At 37.8% G+C, this 24,307-nt stretch overlaps 2 protein-coding genes across 3 annotated transcripts in view; both read left to right on the top strand.

Moving 5' to 3' along the window:
• Nucleotides 1-1,997: 1,997 nt before the first annotated feature.
• LOC135203089 (uncharacterized) lies at nt 1,998-14,011 on the top strand. 2 transcript variants are annotated; one of them, XM_064232707.1, is made up of 10 exons: nt 1,998-2,152; nt 6,628-6,840; nt 9,512-9,625; nt 9,832-9,933; nt 10,087-10,608; nt 10,754-10,927; nt 11,238-11,402; nt 11,894-12,076; nt 12,479-12,646; nt 12,773-14,011. In XM_064232707.1, exons 2-10 carry the CDS (start codon nt 6,628-6,630, stop codon nt 13,853-13,855), a joined length of 2,724 nt encoding a protein of 907 aa, XP_064088777.1. In that variant the 5' UTR covers nt 1,998-2,152; the 3' UTR covers nt 13,856-14,011. The 2 variants fall into 2 exon arrangements, with proteins under 2 accessions (XP_064088777.1, XP_064088776.1); XM_064232706.1 differs by lacking the exon at nt 1,998-2,152 and adding an exon at nt 2,184-2,207.
• A 5,403-nt stretch (nt 14,012-19,414) lies between these two features.
• LOC135202830 (transmembrane protease serine 9-like) overlaps nt 19,415-24,307 on the top strand; it is a 19,859-nt gene continuing 14,966 nt past the window's right edge. Inside the window, exons 1-4 of the mRNA XM_064232290.1 lie at nt 19,415-19,572; nt 22,588-22,842; nt 23,033-23,212; nt 23,355-24,307. The exon at nt 23,355-24,307 is cut by the window's right edge and continues 298 nt beyond it. Coding sequence (XP_064088360.1) covers nt 22,588-22,842; nt 23,033-23,212; nt 23,355-24,307 — 1,388 coding nt within the window. The 5' untranslated portion in view covers nt 19,415-19,572. The remainder of the gene's footprint in view (nt 19,573-22,587; nt 22,843-23,032; nt 23,213-23,354) is intronic.

The raw sequence follows: 24,307 nt of genomic DNA, 5'->3' as shown, positions 1-24,307 counted from the left end.
GAAAGGACTTACTGTTGTTTCTTAAGAGTATGAAAGTTATTTTTTCCTTGTTTCTAATTTTGGCATAAGAAGATTTTTGTTGTTTCCTCCTTAGGATCGAAGAGGCTTGTTGTTCGTTTCTCGTTTTCATGTTGGGATTTTGTTGCTTTTCACATAGAACAAACATTCTGCATTTTTTTCAACCTTCGTTCCAAAAGAATGCTTTTGTTTCTCGCTTGGGATATTCCAGATATTTTATTGTTCTCCTTTCGTGAAAAAGTGGATATTTTTTGTCTTTTTCTTTTTTTGCGTGGGGGTTAGGAACTGGGGAGAAGGAGAGAAATTCTAGTAATGTCACCATCACGGAGTTCAATGAGGAAGTAAAACAATAGTATCTTTTTTTTTTTTTTTTTTTTTTACGAAACTATCTAAGACTTCAAATTGCAAAAAGACAATCGTAGGTTTTCTGCACAGGTTATTTTGACATAAATTAATTTATTTTATATATATAATATATATATATATATATATATATATATATATATATATATATATATATATATATATATTTAATTATACATATATACTGAATTTAATCCTTACATCATTAAAAATCAATAAACAGAGAAAACTTTATGCTTTCCTGACCTCCGTGAAATATCAACTTCACTGGATTAGAAAATGATAAAGACATCCTTCTCATCGGTGGTTGCGGGGTGGGGGAGGTGAGGGTCGGCAGGGTGACACAGGGTCTTGGGGCTTGCACTCTCACATTTTGTAAATAAAATGTATGAAACAAGGGAGTGAGTATTCTCACTTCCTGGAGAAGAACTTTGAAAGGGTGGGACAAATGTCAGAATTAATTAAGGGGTGTGACAGCAGCTGCCCACCCCCCCCTCTCTCTCTCTCTCTCTCTCTCTCTCTCTCTCTCTCTCTCTCTCTCTAATATATATATATATATATAAATATATATATATATATATATATATATTTACATACACACACATATATACATATATATAATATAGTAATATGACTGCCGTTTAACCTTCAGATCGCTACAAGTTTTCTCTCTGCAACGAACTGGAGGATAAGTGATTCACAAACATTTCCTGAAAAAAAAAATTATCCAAAATGAGTCACTGAACATATTCAACAAACTACGTACCCGGTGGTTAGTCAAATGTGACCGGTCCTACTCAATGCGAAAAAGGGTATGGGGCTAGCAACCGCATCTCTTAATCATTCTAGAGGTATACTTATATATATATGAATGAGTTTGGTTAACCGAGTAATCTCCTAATCGGGAGAGATCAACATGACATTGTGACGAAAGAGCGCCAGATTAGCATTCGAGGTAAGAAACAGGGCGGGATCCAAAAGAACCTTGCGGAAACACGTGACGCGCTTGCTTGCCCGATAACAACTCGTTTTCTTTGAATCATTTCCTTGGAATCTCGATATCCCTTTTGTTTTCAGCGTGTGGTTTTGTGTGTGTTTATGTGTGTATATATACGCATGTATGTATGTATGTATGTATGTATATATATATATATATATATATATATATATATATATATATATATATATATATCATATATATATTTAATATATATAGTATGTGTATAATTTTTCATAGATAATATATATAAATATAAAAATGAGTTTGATATTGATACTGATATTGTACAGGTCTGTATGTATATATATATATATATATATATATATAGTATATATATATATATATATATATACACACAGCACACCAATGCAAATCAAAATAATTCATAAAAACAGCCAATTATAAGATTTCCCCACACGAAATAAACAAATATACCACCCACGGACGAAAGAGGCGCCTTCGGATTATTATTATTATTCCACGGAAGAGAAGAAGAGGAGGTGGGGAATCCACACAGCCTGCAGAAGAAGGACGCGCCCAAGAAGGATTTCGAGATCCCCAGGAAGCCGACCTACACAGGAGGGTTCATCTGAACTGGCAAGCTCCGCCCACTCCCCCTCCATCACTATACTATACGTACGCCTTTCCCGCCCGCAACCCCAGCCGAAGGGCTTCCATAACAAGAGAGAGAGAGAGAGGAGTATAAAGTGCACTGACCACCCGGCCGGTACCGCAGTTCTCGCTCTCTCAGCTTGCCTGGAGTATCACAAGGTGGGACGCTCGGGCTCACTTCAGTTTTTCATCTGACAGCTTTTGCAACATGGTGGTGGGAACTTTCTTTTTTTCTTGGGGGGGGGGGTGTTTTTAATTAATTCCTTGGTTTACTGTTGGTTTTATTTGAAGGCTTTTTTTTTTCTCGAGTGGTTGGTCAACCGTGGAGAGTGTGCTATGAGTATGGAGTTTTTTTCTAGTGTACTGTATAGTGATTCTGCATTTTAAATTCAATGTAGTATGTTGTTCAGTATTGAACATAAACATACAATAACACATATGTATATATACATATACATATATAAGTATATACATAATGTATATATATACTACATGTATATATACATATATAATATCCATACAATATATATATATATATATGTGTGTGTGTGTGTGTGTGTATGATGTATACACACACACACACACACACACATATATATATATATATATATATATATATATATATATTATATATATATATGCATCTATATATATATTCATAAATACATAATTTTATATAAATGTATATAACTATACATATATATTAAATATATAGAATATATACATATTATATATATATATATATATTATATATTATATATATATATATATTTATAATACCCTTCTGAAGATCCATGGAAGATGAAACAGTTTTTTAAGCATTAATACATTATTAGATAAAATCCCACACAGATATATATGCACACGCACGTGCATACACACACACACACACACATATATATATATATATATATATATATATATATATATATATATATATTTGAAAAATATATATATGAGATTTTATTTCAAAACATATTAAGCTTAGAACAAGTATCATGTCCAGAGACTTCTTCTTAAGATTATAATCAAGCCAAAAGTTTAAAAAATGTCCCAACTACACACAAACAAAATGTGTGAGTCTCTATTACTACTACATTTTACAACACCTTCGTATGACCTTGGAAGCTACCACCTTTGCAACCTAGATCACTGCGCTCTCCTTTTTCGTCTTTTTTTCTATCCTTAGTTGTTTTAATAATTTACTTATCTAAAAGTTTAAAGTTACCTTAAGGTTTAACATACTGTTCTTTTGATACATACTGGTCTTTTAATATTTACCTTTAATTGTCTAAATTATCCTAATTTGTTAAATTCTATTTTAACTTCAAACTCACCAACTTCTTGGAGCTTTTATCATGTTATCTTTTAACTCGCTCGCCTAAATTAATTTCTAACTTAAGTCATCAAACTTTCGACTTTTTTTTCAGTCATCCTATTCGGCTGGGTGGTTTTTAATGTGTGGGGTTCCGAGTTGCATCCTGCCTCCTGAAGAGTCCATCACTTCCCTCACTATGTGCGCTGTTTCTAGCAGCATATTCTTCTGCCTGAGTCCTGGAGCTACTTCGGCATCTGGTTTTCTCAGGATCCTTTTCAAGGATCTTGGGATCGTGCCTCCAAGTGTCCCTATGATTATAAGTACAATTTCCATTGGCATATCCCATATCCGTCTTATCTCTATTATCAGGTCTTGATACTTTTCCATTTTTTCCTTTTCTTTCTCATCTACTCTGGTGTGCCATGGTATTGCGACATCAGTGAACGGTACATTCTTCTTAATTTTGTCAATTAACGTCATGTCTGGTGTATTGGCACGTATCACCCTATCTGTTCTGATACCATAGTCCCAGAGGACTATGGTGTTTCTTGCAAAGGCTGCCACTGAATCATGCCTCTTTTTGTACTGGTTCTGTGCAAGTGCCAGACATTCCTTTGCTATGTGGTTTATGGTCTCGATTTTCATATTGTACTTCCTGCATATGGGTGAGATGTTATTTCCATCTATCGTTCTTTGGACATATCTGGGTCTTAGGGCCTGATCTTGTGCCGCAGTTAACAGTCCCTCTGTTTCCTTCTTGAGCTCTCCCCTCTGTAACCATTGCCATGTTTCATCGCTGGCCAGTCCTTTAGTCTGTCTCATGTTGTGCCATTCCTCTGTTCTATTTGTTATTCTCCTGTCTCTGTATATTTCTGGGTCTTCGTCTACTTTTATCAGTCCTTCTTCCCATCCACTCCTTAGCCACTCGTTCATCTTCACTGGTTTTCAGATATTGCCCCAGTGCTCTGTTCTCGATATTGACGCAATCCTCTATGCTTGGTAGTCCTCTCCCTCTTTCCTTTCGTGTTATGTATAGTCTGTCTGTATTTGCTCATGGGTGTAGTGCTATGTGTATTGTCATGTGTTTCCTAGTTTTCTGGTCTACTCCTGCGCTGTATCTGATTACTGGCACTCCCCGTGTGTTTATGGCTCTCATCATATTTCCGGCGTTGAGTTTTGACTTGAGTATTGCCTTGAATCTGCATATATTCTTTCTTGATCGTGTCCTTCATCTCTCGGTGTTCTATATCCTCTCCTTCCCTTATTCCCAGGTATTTATGTCCTGTCTCATCTATGAGTTTGATATTCTCATCTGATAGCTTTAACCCTTATTATTATTATTATTATTATTAGTAGTAGTAGTAGTAGTAGTAGTAGTAGTAGTAGTAGTAGTAGTAGTAGTAGTAGTAAGAAATGCAAAATCTCGTGTAAAACAATCTGTGTAATAAAAAAAAACCGCAAATATATAGTAAACTATTTTACTAAGTAAAATAAATAAGCATAGTAATATAGTTTACAGTATGATTGTGGATTTTTCTTACACATTATTATTATTATTTTTTTTTTTTTTTTTGGTCTATCACAGTCCTCCAATTCGAATGGGTGGTATTTATAGTGTGGGGTTCCGGGTTGCACCTGCCTCCTTAGGACGTCCATCACTTGATTTTCCTTACCATGGGCGCCGTTTCTAGGATCACACTCTTGCCTGCATGAGTCCTGGAGCTACTTCAGCCTCTAGTTTTTCCAGATTCCTTTTTAGGGATCTTGGGATCGTGCCTAGTGTTCCTATGATTATGGGTACAATTTCCATGGCATATCCCATATCCTTCTTATTTCTATTCTCAGTTCTTGATACTTATCCATTTTTTCCCTTTCTTTCTCTTCAACTCTGGTGTCCCATGGTATTATTATTATTATTATTATTATCATTATTATTATTATTATTATTATTATTCAGATTTCCCTCCCCCGAGAGCGACGACACGCCTCAAAGCACAAGGTGCAATGCATACTTCATTTCATACACGCCCACGCATGCGCAATAATGTGGCGCCCCGCCGCTTAATGAGACAACCGAAACAACCGCGATTTTCACGCGATTCGCCCTGAGTCGGAGTCGTGTATCTTCTGTCAATATTTTCTCTCTGTTTTTTTTCTGTCACTCGCGCGAGATCATTATTATTATTTCTTCTTCTTCTTTTCGTCATCCGGGTACTGCTGACGCCTAGCCTGGTTTAACCTTGAATAGTCTTTGTTCTTTTACCCTTGGTGCCTTCCGGCTATTCCCAGAAGAAGAAGAGAAGAAGAAGAAGAAGAAGAAGAAGAAGAAGAAACAGCGATAAGTCTTAGAGTAGGATGACGGAACGGCTGGGGATAATCGGGTTCGGATAAATGACAAAAAGTTGAATCGCCACTTTTGGCGTTGCTGCCGTATCCAGCAGTCGTGTTTTGTTAGTCAGTTTTTAGTCAAGTCAAAGGATATTGTAACCAAAGGTTCACGATAAAGGATCATTCGGGTTTCGTCTGTTGCTGCCATATCCAGCGGTCGTGTTTCGGTTCTTCTTCTTTTTCTAGTCATGTTAAAGGATATTGCAACAAAAGGTTCACGATCAAGGATCATTCGGGTTTTGTCCTCTCTGAAACGGTCGTGTTTTGTTTGTTCAGTCAAGTTAAAGGATATTGTAACAAAAGGTTCACGTTTAAGGATCATTTGGTTTTTTGGTAACTAAGTAGGTATCCTATTTGGAACGTGGTTATTGTATCATAGTTTGCGAATCATATTGCTGGATATTGATACTCGATTATCCTATTTCCACTTGACCGACTAAATACACTAACTCTCGTGCCTCATTTTAACCCACTGACTGTTTCAGCTAAACTGCTAAGGCTTGCTTCAAGTTACTGTATCGATTTGTTTTCACATGAATATCCTACTGATATCTGAATATTCTATAGACACCTAAGTACTGTATTATAAACAAGAGTGTAACTTTAAATTTTATCTCAATGAATAAATTTCTGAGTAATCTACTGTACGCAGAGTGTAACTTGAAACTATTATCTTCATAAACACCTGAATACACAACTATAAACAGGGTATAACTTGAAACTAAATTATCTTGATAAACATTTTAGTACCGTACTGTAAACTGAGTGTTACTTGAAACTCGAGTATCTCAGTGCACATCTGAGTGCTGTACTGTAAACTGGGTGTAAGTTTGAACTGAAATTATCTTGTCAAGAACAGAGAACTTCCTCACACTGAAGAATCTGACAACCACCTCTCTGGCAACTAAGTCTCCCATCCTCTCCACAGATGGGGACCACCACCAGACTGCTGTGTATAGTGCTTCTGGTAGCAGGGGCCTGCAATCCCTTCCCGCAGTACGCTGGGCAGCCACAGCAAGACCAAGATGAGCCACAGCAGCAGCAGCAGCAACCAGAACCATCACTGACCGAGCTCACTGAAGAACAGAAGGAAGGCCTGGCCAACTTCTGGTGGCAGAATCAGGGCGTCTTCGATACCCAGGTAGGTGCTGCTATATTCTCAATGCTGGAGGAGGCAGAAATAAGACTTAGATTTGATTTACATAGATTTTTTGGCTTTATGCCAAGCACTGGGGCAACTAAGGCCATTCAGCGCTGAAACGGAAATTGACAGAAAGAGGTTTGACAGGTGTGACGGGAGGAAAACCTCAAAGCAGTTGCACCATGAAACAATTGTTAGGAGAGGGTGGACAGATGGTAGAAAGAGAATATGAACGGAGGTACAGTCAATGGAATGAAAGTAGCTGCAGCTAGGGGCCGAAGGGACGCTGCAAAGAACCTTAAGTAATGCCTACATTGCACCGAATGAGTGCACTGACGGCACTACTCCTCATACTGGAAAAACAAGACTTAAAATAAACAATAAAGATCATAATCAAAGGTTTTTTATACTGATGAGTCTTCGTGAGACTCCTAAAAGCTCTTGAAAGATGTGTTTTGTCTTAATACAGGCTTAAGAGAATGAATAATAAGATAATAATCACCGTTATTAAACTCATGAGTCAGCGAAAGACAGCTAACAGCTCCTGAAAGATACACTTTGTCATAGCACAGGCTTAAAAGAACAATAAAGACAATAATCACTGGTCCTTAACTGTTGAGGTAGAGAGAGAGAGGCTCCAAACAAGCTTTTAAAAGATGTATTTTTCTTAACAGAGGTTCGACAATAATCATTTTTTCTTGTAACTGCTGAGTCATCGTGAGGCTCCTAAAAGCATCTGAAAGATGCATTTTTTTTCTTAAGAAAGGCTTAAGAGAACGATTAAGACAATAATCATTGTTTTTTTATATACTGACGAGTCAGAGTGACACTCCGAAAAGGTTAAGAAAGATGTACTTTGTCTAGCACAGGCTTAAGAGAATAACTAAGACAATAACCATATAGTTTTTTCTACTGAAGGGTCAGAGTGAAAATCCCAAAAATGTCTGAAAGATGACTTTTACTTAATACAGGCTTAAGCGAATTAGAAAGATGTTAGTCAGTTTCTTAAAATTGACAAATCAGCGCGAGCGACTCCTAAAACCTTTTAAACGTTAGGCTTCTTCCTATCTGTGGGTTTTCAATTTACTGAGAAATTTCTCATGAAGCTTCCTGGTTGGTTTGATTTGGCCGAGAGAGAGAGAGAGCTCCACAAGGCTATGCCAACTAGGGTCTAACTCCCCTGCCTCACCCCTTTTCCCCACCGGGGAAGAATACAAAACTTTAAAAAAGAAAAGATACAAAAACTGTAGGAAATAGCTCATTCTAGCAACAACGATCTTTCCACAAAATATAAGGAAGACAATTTAAGAAATACCACAAGGGTCCAAGCTCTTACGACGCTCCTTAATCGCTGTTAATAAGCCAGTCACACGGCTGGAAACTCTCAGTCTCTCGAGAGAGTTCACATAGGCAGGATGTATGTTCCACCTTTCCTGAGGGGTACTTTATAAAGACGTATCCCTCAGAGAGGTGAAACACACATCCTGCCTAAGTGAATTCTCGAGAGAGAGACTGAGAGTTTCCAGCCCTGTGATAGGCTTATCAACAACCAATCAGGAGCGTCATAATGGACTGGCCTAGACACCAGATGCACGGTTGATGTGAATCCATACTATAGAACGTTTTGTTATCTAGAAGAATGAGGGAAAGGTCACGGAAGGATTTCGAAAAGAACGACGGTAAACTGATTACTCTGTTCCTCCTCAGACCACTGTATTGTGTTGGTCTAAATACCAGTGCCACAAGAATAAGTCAACCGTGTTGAGAAAAAGATTATTTTCTAAACTTCCTGTGTAATGCCTGAATAACATAAGTTTTGAGGAACAAATTTACAAATACAGTTCGGCTGTAAGAACCTCGACGAGGTAGGGAGGGTTTCATTGGGAAGTGAACTGGGATTCAATAAGAGCAAAATGTACAAAGTTTCGAGTTCACAAATAGCTAAACTGAGTTCATATTGTTTACACATGATCTGTGACATAATAGGCAGCCACTTTTATGGAGTGCTGAGGATTGATTACTATTCTATTAGGCTTAACAACACCCAAAAGGTGAATAACAACTGCTCTTTAGAGAACTACATGTGAATAATGAGAACCTCGACGAGGTAGAGAGGTTTTATTGGGAGGTGAACTGTGATTCATTGAAAGCGAAAGGTGATTCATCGACAAGGTTCAAAGTTTCGAGTTCACATCGAGCTAAATTTAGTTCATGTTGTTTACACATGATCTGTGACAAAATAGGTAGCCGCCTATTAGGAATAACATCACCCAAAAGTTGAATAATAAATGGGAATAGTGATGCAAATATTTCATCAGTAGCATGATATGCAAATACAAAGTTCTGACTGGTGAATAAAGAGGACGTATTTGGTGGAGCACGCTCCAGATGAGCCTTTTGTATCTGTGCTATCTCACGATCACTCAAGCATCCCTGGTTCTTGAATGCAATTACTGCTAGTCCCTGGCTATGTACACCAATTCCTGATAAACAAATTCGGTCAGCCCTTCCAGGAATACCATTCATCAATTCAATAAAAGAAAAATATTAGACCAGGTTTAAAATATGTCATTCCAGGAGATGTTTCTGCGACAACAAATGTTGCTTCTTGTAATGCAGAAACTGGTACCCACACCTTCTTTCATATAATCAATGATCTCGACCATTGCAGAATCCTGGGGGAACAGTTGTCGTCGTCCAAGAACAGGGCACTCAGCCAGAAGCACAAGGTCCTGAGGATTTTGCAGATACCTTCATTCCTACGCCTTCACCAGACTGTGCCCCTGTAAGTTCAAGTGCTGGAACACTAAAAATGTACTTTGTACATAGTGTTATATGCTCATTCAAGTTTCATTTTAGATGCGTACGTCAATGTAAAATAAACATATCTGAAAAGCTCAAGAAAAGTGCTGATATATCATGAGTATAAGCTACAACACAAAAACACTGCAATGGTATTCCTGGTTTTAATTTTCTTGTTAACTTTTCCAGCGCGAAGGCTGCATTCCCTGGCAATACTGTGTTGATGGACTTTTCACAAACACAGGTGAAGGACTACTTTCACTTCGCACACCAACTAAAGTTCCAGAAACCGTGAGTATACCAACTGCTTGAGGGCTAGGCATGATCCAAATACTCCCATTGATTTCTAAAAAATTTTGCACTATATTAACTAAAAGAAATTATTTCTGATGACTCCAGCTTGAAAAGGTTCTAATTTTTCTTTCTTCCTGTTTCTCATTTCAGTATACACAAAAGTTATGTGGACAAATAGGGAACCTCTGCTGCCGTATTCCAGACGAACTTCTTGCAGCCCAGCAGCAAGGTCAGTCCAGCAATGCTGGACCTTATGGAGCTGGAGGTGAAGGGATTATTGAAGTCACAAGTACTGGCGATGCAGCTGGTGTTGTAGCACCTGTTCAGGGGCAAACTGGCGAAGCTGTTGTTGGCTCTCATGCAACAAGTGGTCCCGGTCCCGATGTGTCTGGCCATGTTCAGATTGCCGAGGTTGTTGGTTCTGCCGTTGATGGCACAGTGCAAGTTGCAGACCAGACTGGGGTACCATCTACATCAACTGTAGTTCAGACAAGTGGAGGGGGAGCATATGGCACAGGAAATACTGGGGACCTAACTGAAGTGGTTACCACCATAAAAGATACCGGATGTCCAGCTCATACACACGATTGCGTTCCTCACTACCAATGCATTGATGGGGAAATTAACACCTCTGGTGCTGGCCTTATTGATCCCCGCATTCCACCAAAGAAGGTAAGATATCCCACGAGAATAATTCCTCACTGATAAAGCTATTAACTAATAGGTCTTATGTATTTGAAATATCTTCACTGACATCATAAGTGGTACACATTATGTATAAGGTGTAAGCCACCTCAAAATTCTTTCTCACTTGCAGGAATGTACTAGTCCCGATTATCCCAACGTACCAGGAAAGTGTTGTAGGATCCCAGGTGCCACACCTCCACCAGCACCAAAACCTGTACAGACTTGTCCAGGAAAAGCAGAGTGCGTCTCCAAAGACCTCTGTAAACACGCTGGAGTCGGACACCAGAATCCAAGCTCAAATCTTGTAAGTCAGCTATCAGTGTGACTTTTAACAAATATGCTTTCAAACTCCTCCAATATGACAGCAATCTCACAATATACACCAAAACTCCCTTTTGTATCCATAATTATTTTTAGAATGGTCCTTTGCTTATCATTTTTTCAATTTTGAAGTATCATTAACCACTATCGGAAACTGATGTTTACATCTTAATTTTTGCCATACACTATGGGTGTATATAATTTTACAATATACTAATGCAAATTGAAAATAAAATACCTTCAGTTTAGCTGGTTCTGGCTAAATGACTCATTTTTCCCTCTTTTGTTTTCAGGCATGCTACCTTGACTATGTTGACGACACAGACTTTACAGCTGGAGTTTGCTGTGAGCCTCCAGCACCTGCTCACTTGGAGACATGCCCTGGTAGTCAGCACTGTGTGGCTAATGGAGCATGCGCTGCCCACAGTGTTGCTCAATTCGATCCTTCCAAAATCCTTGTAAGTTAACAGATAGGGTCAAAGTCTTGATTTTGATCTCATTTGCTGCTATATAGTAGATTCACATTAACCGTGCATTTGACGTCTAGGCCATTCCCTTACAACGCTCCTGATTGGCTGTTGATATGCCCATCACAGGACTGGAAACTCTCAGTCTCTCGAGAGACTTCACATAGGGAGGATGTATGTTTCACCTCTCCTTAAAGATGTATCCCTAAGGAGAGAAAGAAATACATCCTGCCTATGTGAACTCTCTCGAGAGACTGAGAGTTTCCAGCCCTGTGATTGGCTTATCAACAGCCAATCAGGAGCGTCATAAGGGACTGGCCTAGACATCAGATGCATGGTTCATGTGAATCTACTGTAGTGATACCAGATTAATAATAGTAGGTACAATACTAATAGAATCCCTTTTATAATGTTCCAGGTAGAAGTTGAAACGTTTGATAGAAGAGTTTACAGGATTGTTCATATTATTCTTTTTCTTTCAGACCTGTCACATACCAGGTGGGTCATTAACTGGTGTGTGCTGTGATCATCCTCCTGCGCCAATAGGTCCTACCCCTTTGACCGAATGTCCCGGCACCCAAGAGTGCGTGGAAAACCATCTGTGCTCAGCTGATGGCACCATCGTTACAGATGGTGCTGGTCTGATCAATCTTCGAGTATATCATGTAAGTAGCTACTCATCATTGGAACTGAAAAATTACTTGTCATTGAACTCAGGTCTATCTTTTTTTTTACAGCAGAGTTGAAAGTCACTGGCTTTATGAATACATCACCACTCGTTTTAAACTGGTCACTTTGCACTGAAAAACTTAAAATCTTGCTTGGATATACCCTCTCTAGCTTCATGACATACATTCCTAATAAGTGTACAGAAATGTATCTTTGGCTGAGAACAGATAAAAAACAAAAATACATGATACATGACCTTCTTGAAAGTGGTAGCATTACCCTTGCAATTTAGAGTTTTATGCAATGCTTGATTTGAATAAAAGAACTGAGTCCACAAATATGAATACACTGGTAGCATAAAATGCTTGAATTGATATTTTTTCCTTTTTTAACCTCAGAAAGTTTGTTACCTTGATGCTGCCACTTCTACCACTGGAGTGTGCTGCCAACCTCCCACTCCTCCAGCCCCAACTCCATTAAAAACATGTCCTGGTAACCAAGTCTGCGTATCTGAGGCCAGATGTGCAAGTGCAGCAGCTTCTGGCACAGCATCTACCGGCTATGATGTGAGTACCATTTTACTAAAGATATCTGGATATAAAATAAGTTTCACTTTCAAAGGATGGCAGTACCAACTACAAACCTTTTTTAGATTTTCCATAATAAACTGATTTCTTATTTTGTTTTCACAGGCTTGCATTTCTACTGATGCTGCAACTGGCACTGGAGTTTGCTGTGACTCTCCCATACCAATCGTCGAAGTATGCCCGGGCGATTCTGTATGTATTCCTGAGACACTTTGCCAGGGTGAAATCCTTAATGCTAAAGAGGAATACATTCCATTGGGTACTACTGGTGTTTGGACTCGGTGTCCTTTAAGTGGAGACCTCAGCACATCGGGCGTTTGTTGCCGCAATCCTGGAAAACAAGCTGACCCAAGTGATTACACAGCTGCTGGACAGTGTGGTGTAAGAAATGCAGCTCTTGATCTGCGCTCAAGTCCTCTCCTTCAAAAGAATGAAGCTCACTTTGGCGAATTTCCTTGGCAGGCAATTGTATTCTTCACTAACTTCACCTTCAAGTGTGGTGCTTCCATTATTGATGATCGATGGCTTCTCACTGCAGCTCACTGTGTACATGGCTACAAGCACGATGACTTCAAGGTCCGGCTAGGAGAGTGGCAAGTGGACAAGTACGAAGAACCCCTCAAATATCAGGATGTGAACATTATTTCCATCACAGTTCACCCCAATTTCAAGTCTGCCTCTCTGCACAATGATATAGCACTCATCGAACTTGAAACTCCTCTCACTTTCCAGTTTCACATCAACTCAGTCTGCCTCCCCAATGCCAACCAGATACCTGAGAGTGGAACACGCTGCTTTGCCTCCGGATGGGGTAAAGACGCATTCAACGGCAACTTCCAAGCCATACTCAAAAAGATCGACGTACCGTTCGTCACAAGGGACTACTGCCAACAGTTACTCAGGAAAACTCGACTTGGCAAGTACTTTGTCCTAGACAAGTCCTTCATGTGTGCAGGTGGAGAGGAGAACAAAGATGCCTGTGAGGGTGATGGAGGTGGACCTTTGGTCTGCGAAGACCCAGCCACTGGGAGATACTACGTTGCTGGCATTACTGCCTGGGGAATCGACTGTGGGGTCAAAGATGTCCCTGGAGTCTATGTCGACGTGCAGCTCTTCAGACCATGGATCGATGAGATAATTGCCCCGACTGAGCAGCAACAGCAGGGTCCCTCTGGTTATGGGCGGTGAAGAGGTACTTGTGAGCACTCAGAACTGTATAGCACCAATAAAAAAAGTTGATTACTTTATGTATTTATGAGGCATTTAATAGTTATGTAATACTCATAAACCAATACTCTGTGATACTTTTCTAGGTAAATACAATCCAAATAAAATTTGAAGTAACCAGTTGTTTTCAATCTTTAAATGGTTCTCCTGACCACAAAATGGCAGGGAAGCACACTGGTGATCTGTATTAAAGGATCAAAGGTTACGATTCAGTCTAAATGAGAGTAATAGGCATGAAATAAAGTGTTAAGAGGCGCTCTGGTATTACGTACTTTTTGATAAAGGTAAAAGACCGAAAAAACGACTGAATAACTATTTCTATAGCCCATGTAAGAGAAGACCGGGTAATAGTGTAAGTCCTACCAAAGACTCTATCTTGCTTATGACACCATAACTAATTAGGAAGCAGGATTGAAAAGCCGCCGCATTCGAGACAATGAACATAAAGATATAAAAATTTGGCTCTAAATTAAAAATGTCTCTTAGGAATAAACATGCGCAGTTACATGATCCTTAAGCCGTTAGTCTCACACACACACATATACGTATATATATATATATATATATATATATATATATATATATATATATATATATATATATATATAGATATATATATATATATATATATATATATATATATATATATATATATATATATATGCATCAGTAGAAGGATCGAGAGTAATATACTCTTGTTTATCCAGACGAGATATATTTGTAAAGCTATTTACAAATATTATAGCTTTCGTCCAGCCTTCTGTGGACTTGAAGGATGGACAAAAGCTATAATAAAATATTTCCACAAATATATTTCGTGTGTTATATATATATATATATATATATATATATATTATATATATATATATATATATATACATACAGCGAGACTTCTTTTAAACTAGAAATACTACTTAATATCGAATTCACTGTACCTTGAAAATACTTATACCTAAGTGAAATTATAATTTAGAAAGTCCACCCTGCACCACCAACTGTCAAATAATTATATTATCAATTATAATTTCAATATGGCCTAGTAAGTTGTTCCCATGGCTTAGTGAATTCGATATTCAATTATATCTGTGGATTATTTCGTACAGCATATACATATATAATATAAATAAAGGTATATATATATATATATATATATATATATATATATATATTATATAATATTTACAGAAATCAGAGCAACAAGTTACATTAATAGGAAATGACACAAGGATTAAATAAATCAACAATATAATCTCGACTGGTTTCGTCTGTCCACAGACATTTCAAGGGAACTATATATATATATATATATATATATATATATATATATATATATATATATATATATACATGTATATATGTGTGTGTGTAAAAGAGGCATTTATGCATCAAAACCCTCTACAAAATATCCTTTAAACTACAAAAACCCAACAATCCAACCAGAAACCGAATGAAACCGAGCGAATAACAACTTATCTAAATCCAACCAGGCTCTCACATTTTGTCACGCAACGAACGATACTTGTTTCCCCGGAGGCGTTCTATTTTATTATTTTGTGTGTTTGTGTGGGGGGGGGGGGGGGCGGGTTTGACCTTGCTGGAAAGGAAGAGACAAATGACGGCTGCCGATGCGCAATTTTGAGCGTGTTATCCTTTTAAAAGCTCGTCAGTTGAGATTATGTAAGAGGAAGGACTATTTTTCCCTCGGGAATTCCCGAATTTGGGTGTTTGGGGGAGAGGGGGAGGGGAGGGGGGGAGTCGGAGCGGCGACTGCATCCTGATGAAGTTTGGGCAAGCTGCAACACTATGATGAAGTTTAAACGGACTACATTATGATGATGTTTAAGAAGACCACATTATCATGAAGTTTAAGCATATTCAAACTTCTTAATGAAGTTCAGGCAATTAAACCCCATCATCATCATGAAGTTTAGGCAAACTCCAACACCAGGATGAAGTTTGGGCAAATTCCAACATCAGGATGAAGTTTGGGTAAACTAAAACATTAGGATGAAACTTATGCAAACCATATCGTCATCATGAAGTTTAGGCAAACTCCAACATCAAGATGAAGTTTAGGCAAACTCCAACATCAGGATGAAGTTTGGGTAAACTAAAACATTAAGATGAAACTTACGCAATCCATATCATCATCATGAAGTTTAGGCAAACTCCAACATCAGGATGAAGTTTAGGCAAACTCCAACATCAGGATGAAGTTTAGGCAAACTCCAACATCAGGATGAAGTTCAGGCAAACTCCAACATCAGGATGAAGTTTAGGCAAACTCCAACATCAGGATGAAGTTTAGGCAAACTCCAACATCAGGATGAAGTTTAGGCAAACTCCAACATCAGGATGAAGTTTAGGCAAACTCCAACATCAGGATGAAGTTTAGGCAAACTCCAACATCAGGATGAAGTTTAGGCAAACTCCAACATCAGGATGAAGTTTAGGCAAACTTCAACATCAGGATGAAGTTTGGGTAAACTAAAACATTAGGATGAAACTTATGCAAACCCTACCATCATCATGAAGTTTAGGCAAACTAAAACATCAAGATGGTTTTTAGGGCAACCCACCTGTCGAGGATGAAGTTTGGTAAACTAGAAAGCATGGTAGGAGGGCGGAGCTTATGGTGCAAAGAACCCTATCAGATCATAATGCTGTGTTTAGGCAAACTCCAACATCAGGATGAAGTTGGGTAAAACTAAAAACAAAAAATTAGATGAAAACTTATGCAAACCCTATCATCATCATGAAGTTTAGGCAAACTCCAACATCAAGATGAAGTTTAGGCAAACTTCAACATCAGGCTAAAGTTTAGGCAAGCTGCAACATTATGGGGAAGTTTAGGCAAACTACAGCGGTGTATAAAGCATAGGTAAACTAACACATTAACAGTAAACTCAAACATCAGGATGAAGTTTGAGCAAAACTCAAGCGTCATCATAAAGTTTAAGCAAACTACATCATAATGAAGTTTAAGAAAACTAAATATCTAAAATGAAGTTTAGATAATCTTCCAACTTAATTATGAAGTTTAGGCAATTTTCTGACATCATAACCAAGTTTAGACAAAACTCCAACTTCCTAATGAAGTTTAGGCAAAACCCATCTTCAGAATGAAGTACACAAAACTGTAACTTCCTAATGAAGTTTAGGCAAAACCCATCTTCAGAATGAAGTACACAAAACTCTAACTTCCTAATGAAGTTTAGGCAAAACCCATCAACAGAATGAAGCAGACAAAACTCTGACATCAGGATGAAGTTTAGGCAAACCTGATCTTCAGAATGAAGTAGACAAAACTCCAAAATCAGGATGAAGTTTAGGCAAACAATAATGCAAATTACCATCTCCTAATAATCCCCTTATAATTATGCCACACAATTTGGAATTCCGTACAGTATACAAATACTTATATACGATTTCAGTTATCAAGGAAAAAACCTAACAGATCTATATACAGAAACAATGTTGCTTTGTCATTTACGAATAACATCTTTAACAGTTTCATTATCCAAGGTCCACAACAGTTTAAGAAGTAAAATACTAAGGACAATTAAAACATTGAACAGATCCATGACCATGTCCTCCAAATTGTTGAAACGAATAAATTTAGTGAAGAATATCGAGTTAAATCAATGCCGTTTAAAGGAGATGACATATCACTGGGTTTCCCATGGGTCTCACCAGGAGATGGGGGTAGGGGGCGGTTGCCTATCTTCGTTCGACTTTCAACTTGAATTTGTTTCTACTGTCTATGGAAAAAAGCATTTCTTCCTAAATGAATAAATATATAAATACAAAATTTCATATGAATACTATATATATATATATATATATATATATATATATATATATATATATATATCAGTAAATACTTGAATATGATTTCCTACTTGCTATGGGGAAAGACTTTCTCTAAATAGAAAAACACTTCAACTGCCTTTTTTCTAAAATAAATGTATCAATAAACAAATTAATAAACAAATACACACACACACACACACACACACACACACACATATATATATATATATATATATATATATATATATATATATATATATATATATATATATATATAATATATATATATATATATATATATATATTAAATATTATTTGTGCCAAGTTCTTCCGGTTCGTCAAAGCGTAGTGTGCGATCCAACATTCAAGTGTCCTTAAAAATATAACTCAAACGCTGCCAACGCCTCCTGCATGATAAAGCGCATGTCAAACACAAGCTAAATCTCGGAATTATCCAAACACGGAAGTGATGAATCACGAACGGTGGAAGTGGCAAATTTTCCAGCAATATTTCCAGTCATTCTGTCTACAAGAAAGTGTAGTACTATTGCTTGTGTTATATATATATATATATATATATATATATATATATATATATATATATATATATTTAATTAATATTGTCGAAATATATGGTACTACTGCCAGAATATATAGTATTATAGGCTGAATATATCGCACTATAGAATGAATATATAGCACTACTGCTTCAATATATGGTACTATTGCCTGGATGATGGTATCATTGCCTGAATATAAGGTAGTACTGCCTGGATGCATGGCATCATTGCCTGAATATATGGTACTATTGCCTGGATGCATGGTATCATTACCTGAAAATATGGTAGTACTGCCTGGATGCATGGTATCATTGCCTTAATATATACTATAAATAATACAGCCTCAATTTATGGTACTATAGCCTGAAGAAATAGCTATACAGACTAAATATATAGTACTATTGCCTGAATTTATGACACTATTGCCTGAATATATATAGTACTATTGCATGCATATATGGTGCTATTGCCTGAACATATAGTGCTAAAGACTCAATATATGGTACTATATTATGACTATAGCACAATTGACTGAATATGTAGTACTGTTGCCTGAATATATGGTACTATTCCTCGGCAAACAGGGTTGGTTTAAGTCAAGATTTTAAAGGGGCCTTTTGTGTTGCCCCAACGTGTGAAAGGGAGTAGGAAGCCTCATATAACCCTTAGAACACTGACCGAACAACAGATACACTGACACATGAACAAAAATATCAGCAAAGAATTGATCATATGATGTTTCCGTCTGATGCAGACAAAGACCTCGATACCTCGCAAAGAACAATGATTCTCACCCGCCACCCCAATCACGGCTCAATGCTTGGCTAAACTCTTGGGGGAAATCTGAAGTTTCCTCAACTTCCTGCATGCATGCAGCCGAGTTACTACAATAAGGCAGAGAAATCCGTCCGAAAACCTGTTTTATTCGGTGTGCGTAGACGGTTTTCCGAGTAAAGTCCGCTTGGCGACTTCTCATAATTCGGTTTTACCCCAGGCGACGTCGTAGTAGTTGCCGGCTAGCGATCAGCGACGCTTTTTCCTCGCCGAATAACGCGAATTCGCCGTGAATATTTTGGCAGTCTGTCATTCGCAAAATGGCCTAATTACTAACGCGGGTTGGATATACATGCAAATTGGCCTGGAAATCCCGCAAATGACGTGAAATTCGAGACGTAACCATTGCGTCACGCTCGCTACCCGAAGTGGTAACTCCGCCCACCCAGCGAGGCTAGCATCCGCAGATGTATAAAGCCTGGCGGGGCCGGTGGAGATGTGTAGTTCTACGGACGCCAAGATAACACAAAGGTGAGCCTTCTATCTCCCTACGAGGAACTGGATCTTTTATCTTCGTATTTTGGGAGATCAGCAAGTATTTTTTTGTTCAACTATATATATAGATATTATAAATATAATCTTCATGAAAGAGATTTAAATTTAGAGTAATCTCGTCTAACAATTGTTATATTTTAAGTTCAAGTAAAGGAGTTCCCTTAACTAAACTATTGCACGTATGTGTTATATATATATATATATATATATATATATATATATATATATATATATATATATATATATATATATATACACACACCTAATTTCAAAAATGCAGTGTACTGCTTATTACACAATAAAACTAAAGTATCGTCAGGTGCAAGCATGCTGAGCTGACGTTACGTTATACAGATGGAAATATACGTAACATGAAAGCTAATGATTTAGACATACCAATACGAGCTAATCATTCAAATAGCAATCCACGAAAAAGTCAAATACGTAATATAATGAAACAGTAATCAATACTGTCCTACAGATACATAAAAAATGCCCAACTAGGCGAACTTACTTGCGCAGTCATACAATCCCAATGTTAAATTCAGTTGTTAGGATGCATTACCTTTGCACCGGCTCATGCCCGACAATGCACACGGAAAAGGACACGACCCTCTAAGCTTTTGCTTACAGAAGAAGAATGCTTTGTTTACCTCTTGATTCCAGTAGTGTCGATACATTCGTTTACAAGCCGACATTTTAAATACGTATTCACTATATAAATCTAAAGTGTCTTTTATTTTTCTTGCACTTATATAAGAATTCTCGATTTTTATTTGAAATGATCATTTGTCTCACTTTTTCTATGCACAAAGTTTGTCCTAGTTCGAGCAATGATACTTATTGATTTCGATGTTTTTAAGTGTACAAATGCACGTCGTTACTTTACCATAAATTTGTGTTAATACATCCATATATATATATATATATATACTATATATATATATATATATATATTAAATATATATATATATATATATAGTATATATATATATATATATAATATATAATAATATATAATCTACATACATATATATAGATATATATATGTGTAAATCCCAAGTCGAGTATTATAAAGCTGCATACCATTCATGCTGAGAATTTTAACTATTTCGGTGCAATGATTGTGAAATTTAATATGTACGAGGTGTCCATAAAGTCCCAGAACCATTAGAAGTATTTATGTATTGTAATGGTACTGGGACTTTATGGACACCCTGTATAAATAATCTTTTCAAATTTTACTGCACAAAATTCAAATCCGGCTATTGTACTACTGAATTAACACCCGCCAGGAAACCTCGTCTCATATTTTCAGATCTTAATCACTGTCCAATTTGCATTCAAATTATGCTCTTGGCTGTTAACATAACCAGAGTTTTACATATAACATTTTCTTTGCTTATAACTAATATATTATTTCTAAAATTGTCATTGCGGCATTTTCCTTGTGCATAGTTTTGCAAACCATGCAAAAAATAGGAAGTTCCCTTATTATTATTATTATTACTGATAGCGGAATTCATGGAATTTATAATTTAGGCCAAAGGCCAAGCACTAGGACCTATGAGGTCATTCAGCGTTGAAAGGAAAAATGATAGCAGAAAGGTTTCAAAAGTGTAACAGGAGGAAAACCTCGCAGTTGCACTATGAAGGGTGGAAAGTAAGAAGGAAGAAAGAGAACATGAACGGGGGTACAGTAAAATGAATGAAAGGGGGTGCAGCTAGGGGCCGAAGAGACGCTGCAAAGATCCTTAAGTAATACCTACAGTGCACCGCATGAAGTGAACTGATGGTACTACCCCCATACGGGGATTACTGATAGTTTACTACATAATTGTTAATTTTTATTACTCATTGTTTTTCACGAGATTGTGGATGTCATACAATTATTATTTTTATTATTATTATTATTATTATTATTATTATTATTATTATTATTATTATTATTATTATTATTCAGAAACTAACACCCTATTCGTATGGAATAAAGCCCCTGGGACCACTGACTTGAAATTCGAGCTTCCAAAAAATATAGAGCCCAATTGAAACGAAGTCACAGAAGATAACAGGAATTACAGAAGGACGAAATCGGTTATCAGAAAAAAAAAAATGTTAAACAGAAAAAAATACTTAAAAACATAAATAATTACAATACGAAGTGATTAGTTTTAGGAAATTTGAAATAAATTTTCTTTTTTTTTAGATCTATAAAATCTTACGATAATATTTACACACGTTCTCGGTGTCGACTTATAATTTACCATTTATATTTATCAATTTTGTCAAATTGAAACAGGCGATAAAATTTATCATATTAAAATAATGATAATAAAATACGCTTCCTATTTACCTCAAATATACCCAAATATTTTAAGTGACTTTTTTTTTATTTGTATTTTCAAGAATTTAACGATACAGACTTGAATGACCTATGAGGTCATTCAGCACTGAAAATAAAGTGGAAAACAATTATAAAGAGAGGGCGGAAAGTAAGATAAAAGAAAGAGAATATGAACGGAGGTATAGTAAAAGGAGTGAAAGGGGTTGCAGCTAGGTGCCTAAAGTAGGGACGCTGCAAAGAGCATTAAGTAATGCCTACAGTGCGCCCACGTGATATGTATATTTACAAAATTTTAAGACTTTTACTTTTTAATCTTTCACATTACAAGTTTACTCGAATCAAGTTAAATTTGCATTCAAATCGAACGCTGTCTCTATTACAAGCTTATAGCAATCAAGCGCGCGCACACACTCTCTCTCTCTCTCTCTCTCTCTCTCTCTCTCTCTCTCTCTACGAACAAAGGTCCATCCGCCTAGTGTTTCACCTGACGAGAATTACGTCAATTTGGCTGAAAAACAACTTGTAAATTTCAACTGTTGATTTTGGGAGTTTGTTATAATTAACGCAGAAAGGTTTCATGAATTTAATATATTACTATAGAAATAACATATAAATAAATTGCAATTAATCATCCGTCTCTCTTCCAGATGCGTCTAGCCACACTGACACTCAGCCTTCTGCTCATCGGGCTGAGCGAGGCTCACCCCCAATACCCCTCAGGAGGGGGAGGGGGAACTGGGGCCGTCCCCCCCGCTGTCCCACCCGTCGTTCCTGTCGCTCCGGTAACTGCTGCTGGATGCCTACCTCATACCCATGACTGCGTGCCCTATTACCAGTGCCTGAACGGCACCATCAACACCTCTGGCGCAGGGTTGATTGACGTCCGCATCAAGCCACAGGGAGTGAGTACTACAGTCTTTACAGAAACTGGAACTTATTCTGAAAGCATTATGGTCATATATCTATTCGTCATAGCTTCCAGAAATTAATAATTACTGTATTAGTGCAGTTTAAGACCCTTGGCCCATAAAATTGGCTTATTTATTCAAAGATTACAGTACAACTGTATCTAAATCATTTTTTTATTTCCAGGAATGTGTGAATCCAGAATATCCTGAAGTTCCCTCAGTTTGTTGCCGCATACCCGGAGCTACTCCTCCTGCACTGGAAGCATGCCAGGCTGGAAAGGTGTGCATTCCCCAGGGACAATGCAGGCCTGACGGGAAAGTCAACACAGATGGCGCTGGGCTCATTGATACTAGGCTGTACAAGGTGAGCTTTATTTCTTCCACTAAAATCTTGGTATTTCTATTCAAAGACCTATGATATAAACTGGGTATACAAACATCCCTTCACAGGGCTAAATGACCAAATTTTTCATATCCAGGTTCTTAATTAAATTCCTAACTTTCAGAACTGCTACATCACTCCAGGGTCACAAGTAATTGGAGTATGCTGTGCTCCACCAGTACCCACCATCGACACATGTCCAGCAGACACTGTCTGCCTTCCAGGAGCCCTATGTTTAGGCCAAATCCTCGACAGCTCCAATGGATACCAGCCACACACCAGCCAAGCCACTTGGATGCAGTGTCCTTTGGGTGGAAGTAACAAGGACAAGGGTGTCTGTTGCCGCAATCCACCTGCTCCAATAATTGACACATGTCCAGGAGATTCAGTCTGCCTTCCAGAGATCCTCTGTTCAGGTACTATCCTTGATGATGCTAATGGATACCAAGCACAAGGCAGCCAGGCCACATGGACCCAGTGCCCTCTTGATCCAAGCAATAAAAACAAAGGAGTGTGTTGTCTCATCCCAGAGCAAAAACCAAGACCTTTCACAGCTGCTGATAAGTGTGGCATACGACATCATGGTCTGGGTGTAAAGACACTCAAAAAGAATGAGGCTTCATTCGGCGAGTTCCCTTGGCAGGCAGTTCTCTTCTTCAGGAATTTCACCTTCAAGTGTGGTGCAACCTTGGTGACAGATAAACATTTGCTCACAGGAGCCCACTGCCTCCATGGATATAAATATGGTGACTTCAAGATCCGCCTTGGTGAGTGGACAGTCAACACATACGATGAGCCTTTGCCCTACCTGGATGTTGATATTGCTTCCATCACTATCCATCCTGGTTTCAACAGCGCCAACTTGCACAACGACATTGCTGTGATTGAGCTGACAGCTCCTGTCAAATTCCAATACCACATCAACACAGTTTGTCTGCCAATCCAAACTCATATTCTCCAGCCAGGAACACGCTGCTTTGCCACTGGCTGGGGTAAGAATGCCTTTGAAGGGACTTACCAGGCTACCTTGAAGAAGGTTGACGTACCCTTCGTTGAGCACAAGTACTGCCAGGACCT

This window comes from Macrobrachium nipponense, chromosome 33 (genome assembly GCF_015104395.2).
Source record: "Macrobrachium nipponense isolate FS-2020 chromosome 33, ASM1510439v2, whole genome shotgun sequence".
NCBI classification, from domain to species: Eukaryota; Metazoa; Arthropoda; class Malacostraca; order Decapoda; family Palaemonidae; genus Macrobrachium; species Macrobrachium nipponense.
Note: the sequence above shows the minus strand (reverse complement) of the source record. Positions and strands in the feature narration are given on the sequence as shown.